The sequence below is a fragment of the Somniosus microcephalus genome, chromosome 16 (genome assembly GCF_052327205.1).
Source record: "Somniosus microcephalus isolate GS21.2 chromosome 16, FLI_Smic_1.0, whole genome shotgun sequence".
Lineage (NCBI taxonomy): Eukaryota > Metazoa > Chordata > Chondrichthyes > Squaliformes > Somniosidae > Somniosus > Somniosus microcephalus.
This window is the reverse complement of record NC_141002.1, coordinates 18,542,852-18,557,585: the sequence shown is the minus strand read 5'-3', so window position 1 is coordinate 18,557,585 and position 14,734 is coordinate 18,542,852. Positions and strand designations below refer to the sequence as shown.

General features: G+C 52.7%; 1 protein-coding gene across 1 annotated transcript in view; it reads right to left on the bottom strand.

The window, feature by feature from the left end:
• Positions 1 to 14,734, bottom strand: part of LOC147105997 (uncharacterized) — a 297,066-nt gene that overhangs the window by 100,621 nt on the left and 181,711 nt on the right. The window contains exon 24 of the mRNA XM_086009782.1: positions 960 to 1,085. Within this exon, the coding sequence (XP_085865908.1) occupies positions 960 to 1,085 (126 nt within the window). The remainder of the gene's footprint in view (positions 1 to 959; positions 1,086 to 14,734) is intronic.

Sequence of the window (14,734 nt, the reverse complement as noted above, 5' to 3'; positions counted from 1 at the left end):
TCAGCCGCCCCGTCGAGACAGCACAGCCGCCGAGACGAGGTCGGCCACCCATCGCCGTTACAGCAGACCAAGTGCAACCGCCTGCCAGACCGCCAGCCGCCCAACGACCTCCGCCTCAGGAGTGCAGGAGCCGTTCTGACAGGCTCATCAGACCACCTCACGACTTGACTTTGTCCGTTAAAGCGAATTCTGGGGGGGCGCATGTGGCGGAGCCACTGAATGACTTTGGGCAACTGTATATAATTCCCTTTAACGATGTTCTAACACCAGCCTAAGCCTGTACCATTGTGTTAGGCATTACTGTGTTTTGTATATAATGTTTGTATGTACGGGGCGTGGCCCCTTTAAGAGCACGGGAAAACGCGATGACGTCACGTCACAAACCACGTGACTGCCCAGGCAGTCCTCGTGGAATCTCCATCCTGTTAAGACCTGTTTTCGTGGTTCTCCTGTATCGATCTCAACAAACGGTTCGAACTCGTTTAGTCTTACATTAAAGACCTGTTTGTTTGATCTCCTGAGTCGACCTCAGTTATTAGTTAGGAATTCGACGATTCTTACAATACCAGCTTTTTATTTCCAGATTTTTTTAAAATTCAGATAAATTCTTAAAAACTGCTTCAGTGGGATTTGAACTCCGACCCTGTGGTTTACTCGCCCAGTAACATAACCACTACACTACCCCTAGTGGGCGCTGCGACTAACCCATTGGTTTTCAACAGTCTTTCACTCAGTGGGAGTAGATTTCCACCCTCACCGCCAGGGCTTTAAGCATCACCCGGCTGGAGAGCTGTGAGGACAACCTAGCAGGGGAAAATCGCACATCTCAAACAGAACCCGCCGGATTCCTCTTCCTACCAGGTAGTAAAGGCGTAAATCTAGCCTATGGTATCTTCAGGTTGTGTGGCTGGTAAAATCGGTGTGAGGGGAGAGGATGAGATCCGCGCTCTGCTCCTTACCTTCGCAGTGTGTCCCATTCCCTCTGTAATAGGGCTTGCACTCACAGCGGTAAGAACCGGCGGAGTTCAGGCACCGAGCGTTTCGGTCACACCGATTCACAGCTGCATTCGCACACTCGTTGACATCTGAAAGCAGCGGAAAAAAGAAGCGACAATGAATTCGAGGGCGAGTGGAAGGGATGCGAGAACCTGGTAACAGTTCCTGGCCACGCGCGGGACCACTCTTGACTTTGCCAAGGATATAACCGGACAAACTTTCCAAGCAACAAATGGATACAGCCTTGTTCTTGGGCCGTGGCTTTACAAAGAATTCACAGCACAGAAACAGATTGTTCACCTCAATAGGTCTATGCCAGTGTTTGTGTTCAACACAAGCCTCCTCCCAGTCTATTTACTTGATCTAACTCGATCAACATAACCTTCTATTCCTTTCTCCATCATGCACATATCTAGCTTCCCTTTAAATGCATTTTTTCTATTCACCTCAACCACTCCCTGTGGTAGTGAGTTTCACATTCTCACCACTCTGTGGGTAAAGAAGTTTCTCCTGAATTCCTTATTGGATTTATTAGTGACTATTTTATATTCATGATCCCTAGTTTTGGGCTCCTCCACAAGTGGAAGCATCTTCTCTCTGTCTACCTCATCGAACCCCTTCATAATCTTAAAGACCTCGTTCAGGTCACTTCTCAGCCTTCTCTCTTCTAGAGAAAAGAGCCCTAGCCTGTTCAGTCTTTACTGATAGTTGTACCCTTTCAATTCTGGTATCATCCTTGTATACCTTTTTTTGCAGTTTCTCAGTGCTTCTCCATCCTTTTTGTAATATGGAGACCAGAACTGTGCGCAGTACTCCAAGTGTGGTCTAACCAAGGTTATACATAAGTTTAACATAACTGCTCTGCTTTTGAATTCTATTCCTTTAGAAATGAACCCCAGTGCTTTGTTGACACGCTTTATGGCTTTGTGTAATCATGTAACTAAATTATTTGCCAATTTTGCTTCCCATATCTCCTGTAGACTTTGCTTAAGAAACACTGAATTGTGTTCATGTAGCACCTTATTGGGTCTCTCAGAAACATGTGCTATGTGGTGTTTAAAATGATTAAGGAATGCGATAGGGTAGATACAGAGAAACCATTTCCTCTGGTCAGGAAATCCAGAACAAAGGGGCATAATTACAGCTAGGCAATTCAGGAGTGAAACCAGGAAGTTTTTTCACACAAAGGGTAGTGGTCTGAAACACTCTCCCCCCCCAAAAGGCTGTGGATGATGGGGGACATTCAAGAATGAGACTGATAGGTTTTTGTTGGGTGTGGGTAACAAGGGGTTATGGATCAAAAGCGGGTGAATGGAGTAGTGTAGAGATCAGCCATGATCTAATTGATTGGCGGAACAGGCCCGAGGGGCTGAATGGCCTCCTCCTGTTCCTACGTTTACATACTAGCTGGGGGTGCCCGGCAGTGCCGAGGCTTTTTTGAGGGCATGTTGTTGTTGGAAGAGAGAGAGAGGGAGCGTCTGGGGGGAAGAGAGAGAGGGAGCGACTGGGGGGAAGAGAGAGAGCGACTGGGGGGAAGAGAGAGAGCGACTGGGGGGAAGAGAGAGAGCGACTGGGGGAAGAGAGAGAGCGACTGGGGGGAAGAGAGAGAGCGACTGGGGGGAAGAGAGAGAGCGACTGGGGGGAAGAGAGAGAGCGACTGGGGGGGGGAAGAGAGAGAGCGAGAGACGGGGGAGTGAGCGCGACTGGGGGGGAAGAGAGAGAGCGACGGGGGGAAGAGAGCGAGAGACTGGGGGGGAAGAGAGAGAGCGAGAGACGGGGGAAGAGAGAGAGCGAGAGACTGGGGGGAAGAGAGAGAGCGAGAGACTGGGGGAAGAGAGAGAGCGAGAGACTGGGGGGAAGAGAGAGAGAGCGAGAGACTGGGGGAAGAGAGAGAGCGACTGGGGGGGAAGGGGGAGGAAGGGGAAGGGGGAGGAAGGGAAGGGGGAGGAAGGGAAGGGGGAGGAAGGGAAGGGGGAGGAAGAGAGGAAGGGGGGAGGGGGAGTGAAGGGGGAGGGGGAGGGAGGGAAGGGGGAGCAGGAGGGGGGAGAGGGGAGGGAAGGAGGGGTAGAGAAGAGAGGGGGTAGAAGGTGGGGGAGGGAGGAGAGGGGGAGAGAGTGGAGGGAGAGAGGGGAGGCAGAGGGAAGGAGAGAGAGAGAGGGAAAGAGAGCGAGAGAGGGAAGGAGAGAGAGGCAGAGAGAGAGAGGGAAGGAGACAGAGAGAGAGAGGGAAGGAGAGAGAGAGAGAGAGATTGGGAGTGTGAGAGAGAGAGATTGGGAGTGTGAGAGAGAGAGAGATTGGGAGTGTGAGAGAGAGATTGGGAGTGTGAGAGAGAGGGATTGGAAGTGCGAGAGAGAGAGATTGGGAGTGCGAGAGAGAGAGACTGGGAGTGTGCGAGAGAGAGAGACTGGGAGTGTGCGAGAGAGAGAGACTGGGAGTGTGCAAGAGAGAGAGACTGGGAGTGTGCGAGAGAGACTGGGAGTGTGAGAGAGAGAGATTGGGAGTGTGAGAGAGAGAGACTGGGAGTGCGAGAGAGAGAGACTGGGAGTGTGCGAGAGAGAGAGACTGGGAGTGTGCGAGAGAGAGAGAGACTGGGAGTGTGAGAGAGAGAGAGATTGGGAGTGTGAGAGAGAGAGAGATTGGGTGTATGAGAGAGAGATTGGGAGTGTGAGAGAGAGATTGGGAGTGTGAGAGAGAGAGATTGGGAGTGTGAGAGAGAGAGAGATTGGGAGTGTGAGAGAGAGATTGGGAGTGTGAGAGAGAGAGAGAGATTGGGAGTATGAGAGAGAGATTGGGAGTGCGAGAGAGAGAGATTGGGAGTGTGAGAGAGAGAGAGATTGGGAGTGTGAGAGAGAGAGAGATTGGGAGTGTGAGAGAGAGAGATTGGGAGTGTGAGAGAGAGAGAGATTGGGAGTGTGAGAGAGAGATTGGGAGTGTGTGAGAGAGAGAGAGATTGGGAGTGTGAGAGAGAGATTGGGAGTGTGAGAGAGAGAGATTGGGAGTGTGAGAGAGAGAGAGATTGGGAGTGTGAGAGAGAGAGAGATTGGGAGTGTGAGAGCGAGAGAGATTGGGAGTGTGAGAGCGAGAGAGATTGGGAGTGTGAGAGAGAGACTGGGAGTGTGAGAGAGAGAGAGACTGGGAGTGTGAGAGAGAGAGAGATTGGGAGTGAGAGAGAGAGAGAGATTGGGAGTGTGAGAGAGAGAGAGATTGGGAGTGGGAGTGTGAGAGAGAGAGAGATTGGGAGTGTGAGAGAGAGAGAGATTGGGAGTGTGAGAGAGAGATTGGGAGTGAGAGAGAGAGAGAGAGATTGGGAGTGTGAGAGAGAGAGAGATTGGGCGTATGAGAGAGAGAGAGATTGGGAGTGTGAGAGAGAGATTGGGAGTGTGAGAGAGAGATTGGGAGTGTGAGAGAGAGAGAGACTGGGAGTGAGAGAGAGAGAGAGAGACTGGGAGTGTGAGAGAGAGAGAGATTGGGAGTGTGAGAGAGAGAGAGATTGGGAGTGTGAGAGAGAGAGAGATTGGGAGTGTGAGAGAGAGATTGCGAGTGAGAGAGAGAGAGAGAGAGATTGGGAGTGTGAGAGAGAGAGAGATTGGGAGTGTGAGAGAGAGAGAGAGATTGGGAGTGAGAGAGAGAGATTGGGAGTGAGAGAGAGAGAGAGAGATTGGGAGTGTGAGAGAGAGAGATTGGGCGTATGAGAGAGAGAGAGATTGGGAGTGTGAGAGAGAGATTGGGAGTGTGAGAGAGAGATTGGGAGTGTGAGAGAGAGATTGGGAGTGTGAGAGAGATTGGGAGTGTGAGAGAGAGATTGGGAGTGTGAGAGAGAGAGATTGGGAGTGTGAGAGAGAGAGAGACTGGGAGTGTGAGAGAGAGAGAGATTGGGAGTGTGAGAGAGAGAGAGATTGGGAGTGTGAGAGAGAGAGAGATTGGGAGTGTGAGAGAGAGAGAGAGATTGGAAGTGTGAGGGAGAGAGATTGGGAGTGTGAGAGAGAGAGATTGGGCGTATGAGAGAGAGAGATTGGGAGTGTGAGAGAGAGATTGGAAGTGTGAGAGAGAGAGAGAGATTGGGAGTGTGAGAGAGAGAGATTGGGAGTGTGAGAGAGAGAGATTGGGAGTGTGAGAGAGAGAGAGATTGGGAGTGTGAGAGAGAGAGAGAGATTGGGAGTGTGAGAGATTGGTAGTGTGAGAGAGAGAGATTGGGAGTGTGAGAGAGAGAGACTGGGCTGCCGCGGCCGCTCACCTGATGGCTTTAGGTCGGGCTCTCGGGCGGGGCTGTTGACGCCGTGGGGAGGTTTTGTGCGCGGCAGCTCCCGACACGGCCTGCCGCGGCCGGTGACCTGATGGCTTTGGGTCGGGCTCTGGGGCGGTGCTGTTGACGCCGCGGTGAGGTTTTGTGCGCGGCAGCTCCCGCACGGCCCGCCGCGGCCAGTGACCTGGTGGCTATGGGTCCGGCTCTGGGGCGGGTCTGTTGACGCTGCGGGGAGGTTTTGTGCGCGGCAGCTCCCGCATGGCCCGCCGCAGCCGGTGACCTGATGGCTTTGGGTCGGGCTCTGGGGCGGGGCTGTTGACGCCGCGGGGAGGTTTTGTGCGCGGCGGCTCCCGGCACGGGCCGCAACTCAAGGCCCAGGCTTCCCGGGCTGCTAGGCCACGCCCGGCGCCGGCACAGCCGCTCGAAATGGCCGTCAAAGTAGGCGAGCCTCCGGGCGAAGGGCAGGGGATCACTTCATTTCCTACTGTTGCTAAATACAATTTAAAACTCAAATAAATTGTTATTTAATTCCCTAACACATAATTCAAATAAATTCCCTAACACACAAAGTGTGAAAAAAAAATCGTGAAGAATCAAGATGGCGGCCACTCACCTCGGTTCAGAATGATAAGGCCCGCCCACACATGGTCGACCGTCAGGTCACCAAAGCGTAGGATTGGTCAATCGTCCCATCACTCGACTGTAGGAGGGCCCGGCATTGCCAAGGCTTTTTTGTAAAACAGCAGTTTACAGGGCCGTGCGGTTTACGGCCGGCCGCTGCTGCTCCCCCGCTCTGTGTCTCGGGCCGAGCGGTTGTGAAGCCCGGCCCAAGTGACCCCAACTCTGAGGGGGAGAGAGAGAGACTGGGGGGGGAGAGAGAGAGAGAGAGACGGGGGAGAGAGAGTAGAGAGACTGGGGGGAGAGAGAGGAGAGAGACTGGGGAGAGAGAGAGAGAGAGAGAGAATGGGGAGATAGAGATAGAGAGAGAGAGAGAGAGACTGAGGGGGAGAGAGAGAGACTGAGGGGGAGAGAGAGAGAGACTGGGGGAGAGAGACGGGAAGAGAGAGAGAGAGAGACTGGGGAGAGAGAGAGACTGAGGGGGGAGAGAGAGAGACTGAGGGGGGAGAGAGAGCGACTGAGGGGGAGAGAGCAACTGAGGGAGAGAGAGAGAGAGATGGGGGAGAGAGAGAGAGAGTAGAGAGACTGAGGGGAGAGAGAGGAGAGGGACTGGGGAGAGAGAGACAGAATGGGGAGATAGAGAGAGAGAGAGAGAGAGAGACTGAGGGAGAGAGAGAGAGAGACGGGGGAGAGAGACGGGGAGAGAGAGAGAGACTGGGGGAGAGAGAGAGAGAGACGGGGGAAGGGAGAGAGAGACTGGGGAGAGAGAGAGACTGGGGAGATAGAGAGAGCGAGACAGAGTCTGAGGGGGAGAGAGAGCGACTGAGGGGGGAGAGAGAGAGATTGGGGGGAGAGAGAGAGGGAGAGACTGGGGGAGAGAGAGAGACTGGGGGGGAGAGAGAGAGACTGAGGGGGTAGAGAGAGCGACTGAGGGGGAGAGAGAGCGACTGAGGGAGAGAGAGAGAGATGGGGAGAGAGAGAGAAATGGGGGAGAGAGAGAGAGAGTAGAGAGACTGAGGGGAGAGAGAGGAGAGGGACTGGGGAGAGAGAGACAGAATGGGGAGATAGAGAGAGAGAGAGAGAGAGACTGAGGGAGAGAGACGGGGGAGAGAGAGAGAGACTGGGGGAGAGAGAGCGAGAGAGACAGGGGAAGGGAGAGAGAGACTGGGGAGAGAGAGAGAGACTGGGGAGAGAGAGATAGGCTGGGGAGAGAGAGAGAGAGGGGGGAGATAGAGAGAGAGAGAGAGAGAGAGACTGAGGGGAGAGAGAGAGATGGGGAGAGAGAGAGAGAGAGAGATAGAGAGACGGGGAGCGAGAGAGAGATTGGGGGAGAGAGAGAGAGACTGGAGGAGAGAGAGAGACGGAGAGAGAGCGAGACTGGAGGAGGGAGAGTCTGGAGGAGAGAGAGAGAGACTGGGGGAGAGAGAGAGACTGGGAGATAGAGAGAGAGAGAGAGAGGGAGAGAGAGAGACTGAGGGGGAGAGAGAGAGAGATGGGGAGAGAGAGAGAGAAGAGAGGAAGAGGCCCGGCCTGAGTCACCCCAGCTGCGTAGGCTGGGCATTGATTTCTTTATGACAGCACAAAAACTGCTCTGACATCATAGCAGCTCTTTGACATCATAGTCACTCAATGTTAATGAGGGGATAATGAGCAGAATTTTCACAGAAAAAATCACAGAAATCACAGAAACCCCACAGTGCAGATAGAGGCCATTTCGGCCCATCGAGTCTGCACCGACACATATCCCACCCGATTCCCGTAACCCCTACATATCCCACCCTATCCCCGTAACCCCATGTATTTAATCCCCCTAACACTAAGGGTCAATTTATCATAGCCAATCAACCTAACCCGCACACCTTTGGACTGTGGGAGGAAACCGGAGCACCCGGAGAAAACCCACGCAAACACGGGGAGAATGTGCAAACTCCACACAGACAGTCACCCGAGGCCGGATTCGAACCCGGGTCCCTGGCGCTGTGAGGCAACAGTGCTAACCACTATGCCACCGAACTTTTTTTGGATACCGTCGGCACAAATTTTGTCTCACCGAAACGTAAATACGCTTATGACCGCTCCGGAATCGTAAGCTTTCTTTTGATGTAACACACGTGTAGGTACGCGCTATAACTTTTGTGTGTATAGAGAACGGACAGACAGACAGACAGACAGACAGACAGAAGAGGTCTTTTATATATATAGACTAGCTGGGGGAGCCCGGCGGTGCCGAGGCTTTCTCGAGGGCATGTTGTTGTTGGAAGAGAGAGAGGGAGCGACTGGGGGGAAGAGAGAGAGAGGGAAGGAGAGAGAGAGAGAGAGAGAGGGAAGGAGAGAGAGAGAGAGGGAAGGAGAGAGAGAGAGAGAGGGGGAAGGAGAGAGAGAGAGATGGAAGGAAAGAGAGAGAGAGAATGAAGGAGAGAGAGAGAGGGAAGGAGAGAGAGGGAAGGAGAGAGAGAGGGAAGGAGAGAGAGACAGAGAGAGAGAGGGAAGGAGAGAGAGAGAGAGAAGGGGAGAGAGAGAGAGAGAGAGAGAGATTGGGAGTGTGAGAGAGAGAGAGATTGGGAATGTGAGAGAGAGAGAGACTGGGAGTGTGTGAGAAAGAGAGACTGGGAGTGTGAGAGAGAGATTGGGAGTGTGAGAGAGAGAGATTGGGAGTGTGAGAGAGAGAGATTGGGAGTGTGAGAGAGAGAGATTGGGAGTGTGAGAGAGAGAGATTGGGAGTGTGAGAGAGAGATTGGGAGTGTGAGAGAGAGGGAGATTGGGAGTGTGAGAGAGAGATTGGGAGTGTGAGAGAGAGGGAGATTGGGAGTGTGAGAGACAGAGAGATTGGGAGTGTGAGAGAGAGATTGGGAGTGTGAGAGAGAGGGAGATTGGGAGTGTGAGAGAGAGAGAGATTGGGAGTGTGTGAGAGAGAGAGATTGGGAGTGAGAGAGAGAGAGATTGGGAGTGAGAGAGAGAGAGAGATTGGGAGTGTGAGAGACAGATTGGAAGTGTGAGAGAGAGAGATTGGGAGTGTGAGAGAGAGAGATTGGGAGTGTGAGAGAGAGAGACTGGGAGTGTGAGAGAGAGACTGGGAGTGTGTGAGAGAGAGACTGGGAGTGTGAGAGAGAGAGAGCGAGATTGGGAGTGTGAGAGAGAGAGAGATTGGGAGTGTGAGAGAGAGAGAGATTGGGAGTGTGAGAGAGAGAGAGGCTGGGAGTGTGAAAGAGAGAGAGAGAGATTGGGAGTGTGAGAGAGAGCGACTGGGAGTGAGAGAGAGAGAGATTGGGAGAGAGAGAGAGAGAGAGAGATTGGGAGTGTGAGAGAGAGAGAGATTGGGAGTGTGAGAGAGAGAGAGAGAGATTGGGAGTGTGAGAGAGAGAGAGATTGGGAGTGTGAGAGAGAGAGACTGGGAGTGTGAGAGAGAGAGAGAGATTGGGAGCGTGAGAGAGAGAGATTGGGAGCATGAGAGAGAGAGAGATTGGGAGTGAGAGAGAGAGAGAGAGTTTGGGAGTGTGAGAGAGAGATTGGGAGTGTGAGAGAGAGATTGGGAGTGTGAGAGAGATTGGGAGTGTGAGAGAGAGAGATTGGGAGTGTGAGAGAGAGAGAGATTGGGAGTGTGAGAGAGAGATTGGAAGTGTGAGAGAGAGAGAGATTGGGAGTGTGAGAGAGAGAGATTGGGAGTGTGAGAGAGAGAGATTGGGAGTGTGAGAGAGAGAGGGGGGGAAGAGAGCGCGACTGGGGCGGAGAGAGAGCGACTGGGGGGGAAGAGAGAGCGACTGGGAAGGAAGAGAGAGCGACTGGGGGGGAAGAGAGAGCGACTGGGGGGGAAGAGAGTGCGACTGAGGGGGGAGAGAGACGGGGGGCAGAGAGAGCGACTGGGGGGGAAGAGAGAGCGACTGGGGGGGAAGAGAGAGCGACTGGGGGGGAAGAGAGAGCGACTGAGGGGGGAGAGAGAGAGACGGGGGGGAAGAGAGAGCGACGGGGGGAAGAGAGAGCGACTGGGGGGGAAGAGAGAGCGACTGGGGGGGGAGAGAGAGCGACTGGGGGGGAAGAGAGAGCGACTGGGGGGGAAGAGAGAGCGACTGGGGGGGAAGAGAGAGCGACTGGGGAGGAGGAGAGAGAGCGACTGGGGGGGAGGAGAGAGAGCGACTGGGGGGGAGGAGAGAGAGCGACTGGGGGGGAAGAGAGAGAGCGACTGGGGGGAAGAGAGAGAGCGACTGGGGGGGAAGAGAGAGAGCGACTGGGGGGAGAGAGAGCGACTTGGGGGGAGAGAGAGCGACGGGGGGAGAGAGAGACTGGGGGGGAGAGAGAGAGACTGGGGGGGAGAGAGAGAGACTGGGGGGGAGAGAGAGAGACTGGGGGGGAGAGAGAGAGACTGGGAGAGAGAGAGAGTGCGACTGAGGGGGGAGAGAGAGAGACGGGGGAAGAGAGAGCGACTGGGGGGGAAGAGAGTGCGACTGAGGGGGGAGAGAGAGAGACGGGGGGAAGAGAGAGCGACTCGGGGGGAAGAGAGAGCGACTCGGGGGGAAGAGAGCGACTGGGGGGGAAGAGAGAGCGACTGGGGGGGAAGACAGAGCGACTGGGGGGGAAGAGAGAGCGACTGGGGGGGAAGAGAGAGCGACTGGGGGGGAAGAGAGAGCGACTGGGGGGGAAGAGAGAGCGACTGGGGGGAAGAGAGAGCGACTGGGGGGGGAAGAGAGAGAGACTGGGGGGGGGAAGAGAGAGAGACTGGGAGTGTGAGAGAGAGAGAGATTGGGAGTGTGAGAGAGAGAGAGAGAGATTGGGAGTGTGAGAGAGAGAGAGAGAGATTGGGAGTGTGAGAGAGAGAGAGAGATTGGGAGTGTGAGAGAGAGAGAGAGATTGGGAGTGTGAGAGAGAGAGAGAGATTGGGAGTGTGAGAGAGAGAGAGAGATTGGGAGTGTGAGAGAGAGAGAGAGATTGGGAGTGTGAGAGAGAGAGAGAGATTGGGAGTGTGAGAGAGAGAGAGAGAGATTGGGAGTGTGAGAGAGAGAGAGATTGGGAGTGAGAGAGAGAGAGATTGGGAGTGAGAGAGAGAGAGATTGGGAGTGTGAGAGAGAGAGAGATTGGGAGTGTGAGAGAGAGAGATTGGGAGTGAGAGAGAGAGAGATTGGGACAGAGACAGCCAGACAGAGTGAATACACACGCTGAAGATGGGCTGCTGAATTTTTAGTGTTTTTAGTGTTGAAAGTGGGAAAAAAAAGGTTCATTTCAAGTTTAAAAAGGTTTTAAAGTTAAATTTAGTTCTAGTTAAGTTAGTTTAGTTTTGTTTAGTTAAGTTTAAGTTTAGTTTAGTCTAGATTAAGTAAGGAAGGAAAAGACCACCAAAGAGACCACCAAAAAAAAAAAAACCAGAGGAAATTAGAAAAAAAAAGCCAAAGGAAAAAAAAAGAAATAAGGGAAAAAAAAATATACAAACCAAAGAACAGCGGCCGCACGGGGCCACAGCAGCAGCAGAAGCGAGGTGACTCGGCCGCATCGGGAACCGAGGCGCGAAGGCCGCACGGAGACGCAGCGGCAGCCGGAGCGAGGAGACTCGTGGAGGCCGCTTCGGGAAACGAGGTGAATCGGGGAGGCCGCACGGAGACGCAGCGGCAGCCGGAACGAGGTGACTCGGGGAGCCCGAGCGGCGAACGAGACACGGCCCGATCGGCGGCCGCAGTCCAGCACCCGAGCGACGACCGCAGTCCAGCACCCGAGCGACGGCCACAGTCCAGCACCCGAGCGACGACCGCAGTCCAGCACCCGAACGGCGAACGAGGCACAGCCCGAGCGGCGGCTGGGATAGAAAGCCCGGGAAAGGCCCGAGGAGCCAGGCCCAGAGACCTCTGAGGAGAAGGGGAGCAACCAGAAGGCTTCCAGAAGCAAACCAAGACTGTGAGTACAGGGCCCAGGGAGGGAGACTGAAGCCAGGGAAAGGCCCGAGGAGCCAGGCCGAGACAGAGGCACAGAGACCTCTGAGGGGAGGGGAACAGCCCGAAGGCACCGGGAAACAGCGGCTCACAGACCCAGACCTGAGAAGGGTGAACCCAGAAGCCGAGGCCCAGGGACCACGGGGTCGGAGAGGGGGACCGGGAAAGTTCGCGAACAGGGAGAGGGAAACACCAAACCCGGGGCCCCAGAAAAACTTATTCTAAGATCAACAATACTTTACCAAAAATGAGCGAATCAGAAGATCCACAACAGCCCCGCTTCCAGATTCCCCCCAACACCGCAAAAAAAGCTATAAAAGCGATCAAGCATGAGCAGATGAGAGAAAAACCAGAAACACTTTTTGCTGACTGTTACAACAATGGGACAAAAAGTAACCTCATTTTCTACTCAGATCAGCCAGTGGCTTGGATCACAGCAATAAAATCACACTATACCAATGTTAAGCTAGAAAATACCGCAAATGGGTCCATAATGAAAATTAACACACCAGGAGACAGTTCAACCACGACGGTCAACGCGTACAGTACCGGAACAATATTAGTGCAAGGCAACCTCGACAAATTTGCAACGGCCTTCAGGACACTGAAAAAATTAACTAAGGGGGGAAGGAACAGCCCCAGAGTGGCCCGCACTCCCCCCAACATTGACAACTTACCAGGAGAAAATCTGCCTGGTCAGGAGGTGAACGAGCCACACAGTTCAAACCAGACACTAACCCCGGGGAACCACAGCCACACGATACAACTGACAAACCCCAGCATAACTACCAGGGAGGAAGCCACACATAGTCCCCCTACCATTCCCAGCTCACCAAGAGAAGAGCAGCATAGCCAGGAAGTGAGTGAGCCCTCCAGGGCCGACCAGCCTAGCCAGGAAGTGAGTGAGCCTTCCAGGGCCGACCAGACACATACCCCGGGATCACACAGCCAGATACAACCAAAAGATAAATTTAATCAATTAGAGATAGAGATGGTTAAACTTAGAGAGGAGTTCCTCAAAATGAATGACGATCAAAATCAGGAGAGGGAGAGACACAAGAGAGAGCTGAAGCTACTTGAGAACCAGGTGAATCTACTTAGGAATCAGGTGAAAGAGCTGCAGGAAAAAGAAGAGAGCCATAGAGGAGAGATAACACCATTAGACCAGCAACCAGAGGCTAGAGATAAGACAAGACAAGAGCCGGACGGAACTGCTGCACTCCCACACGGAACAAAAGCAACAGACACACAATACAAGGGGTGCCACACAGACCGACCAGCATACTGATTCGCAATCTTCCCCCACCACCGTGGAACCACAAGCGGGCCGCTCACAAGAGGTACGCACACACCAGACACCCCAGCCCAGCACACACACTATGAGTCCAAGCGAAAGCCACCAGACAGTAAACACAAACAAGGCTGACGTCGTAATACTCATAGACTCAAATGGGAAATTCCTATGGGAGAAAAAGCTATTCCCTAGAAGTAAAGTAGAAAAGATCTGGTGCCCAACAACAAACAGAGCCATGGGATGGCTGACCAAAGCCAGATTAGGCTCCCCCCAACACATAATAATACACACGGGCACAAATGACCTAAAGACCCAACAGAAAGAAGTAGCAACATCGCTCAGAGCAATGATTAGGAAGGCAAGCAGTACATTTCCAAACACTAGAATCACTGTTTCCACAATATTGCCGAGAACAGACTTCAACAACAACACAATTCATGAGATAAATGCCAGCATAGCAAGAGACTGCGAATCAAACCACAACGTACACCTGGCCCAACACCCCACCCTCGATGAGGAATGTCTTTACGACCACGTCCACATCCAAAGGCAAAGAATATCGATCTTTGCTAAAGCCCTGAAGGACGTCGCTTTTAACTGGGTCCATACCCAGACTCCAAGAGGACCCCCCCCGACCACCAGAGATCAGCGGGGTACATATCAGGAACACTACAAGGACCACCAACACACCAACCGAGATCAGAGAGGATCCCCATGCAAAACAACAATATCAGACCTGCACCACTCCTGTCCCACAGGGGAATAGGACCGCTCCCAGCCAGACAGAGGGAGAGATGCACAGGACGTACGCAATACCTCAGACAGAAACAATCCATTAAGAGACAATAAGCAGATGTGCAGCAGCATCTACTTCCGCCTTATGGATCAAGGACTAATTAATAGAAAGAACTGTAACCAAATCGTATTAACTTTTATAGACAACTGAAGTGATCTTTTTTTCCCCACACTTAGACACGACAAACACGTACCACTCTTTAACCTATCATAGTAAAAGATCAAACTTACCATGAAATCCTTATATATTTCGACCTGGAATATCCAAGGTCCACGCTCTTCAGTGCGAGAAGTGAAAAGTAGGACCCCAGAGTTCATAGATGAAACTAAAGACCTAGATATTATCATTTTACAGGAAACTTGGTATAAAGGAAAAGGACTCACTGGCTGTCCCCAAGGGTACACTGAGCTGGTGGTCCCCTCCAATAAATTACCAAGTGTAACCCAAGGCAGAGACTCCGGAGGCATACTGATCTGGTTTAAAACAGAACTTAAGAATTACATCAAATTTATAAAAAAGGGCGAAAACCATATGTGGCTCAAACTTGAGAGGGAGATTATCTCAAACACCCAAGATGTTTACATTTGCGCACTTTATATCCCTCCAATCGATTCCCCATACTTTAAAGAGGACACCTTCTCCAACATGGAGGGGGAAATTATCCAATACCAGGCCCAGGGGAACGTGTTGATCTGTGGGGACCTCAATTCAAGAACGGGCGAAGAACCAGACTTCACCAATAATCAGGGAAACAATTACGTTTTCGGGAATAACCACTTTGACATCCCTTCCCTTCCATACAGGCATAACTGCGACAAGCAGTCAAATACCAACGGAAAACAGCTACTACAGCTCTGTCGAAACCTGGGTCTGTA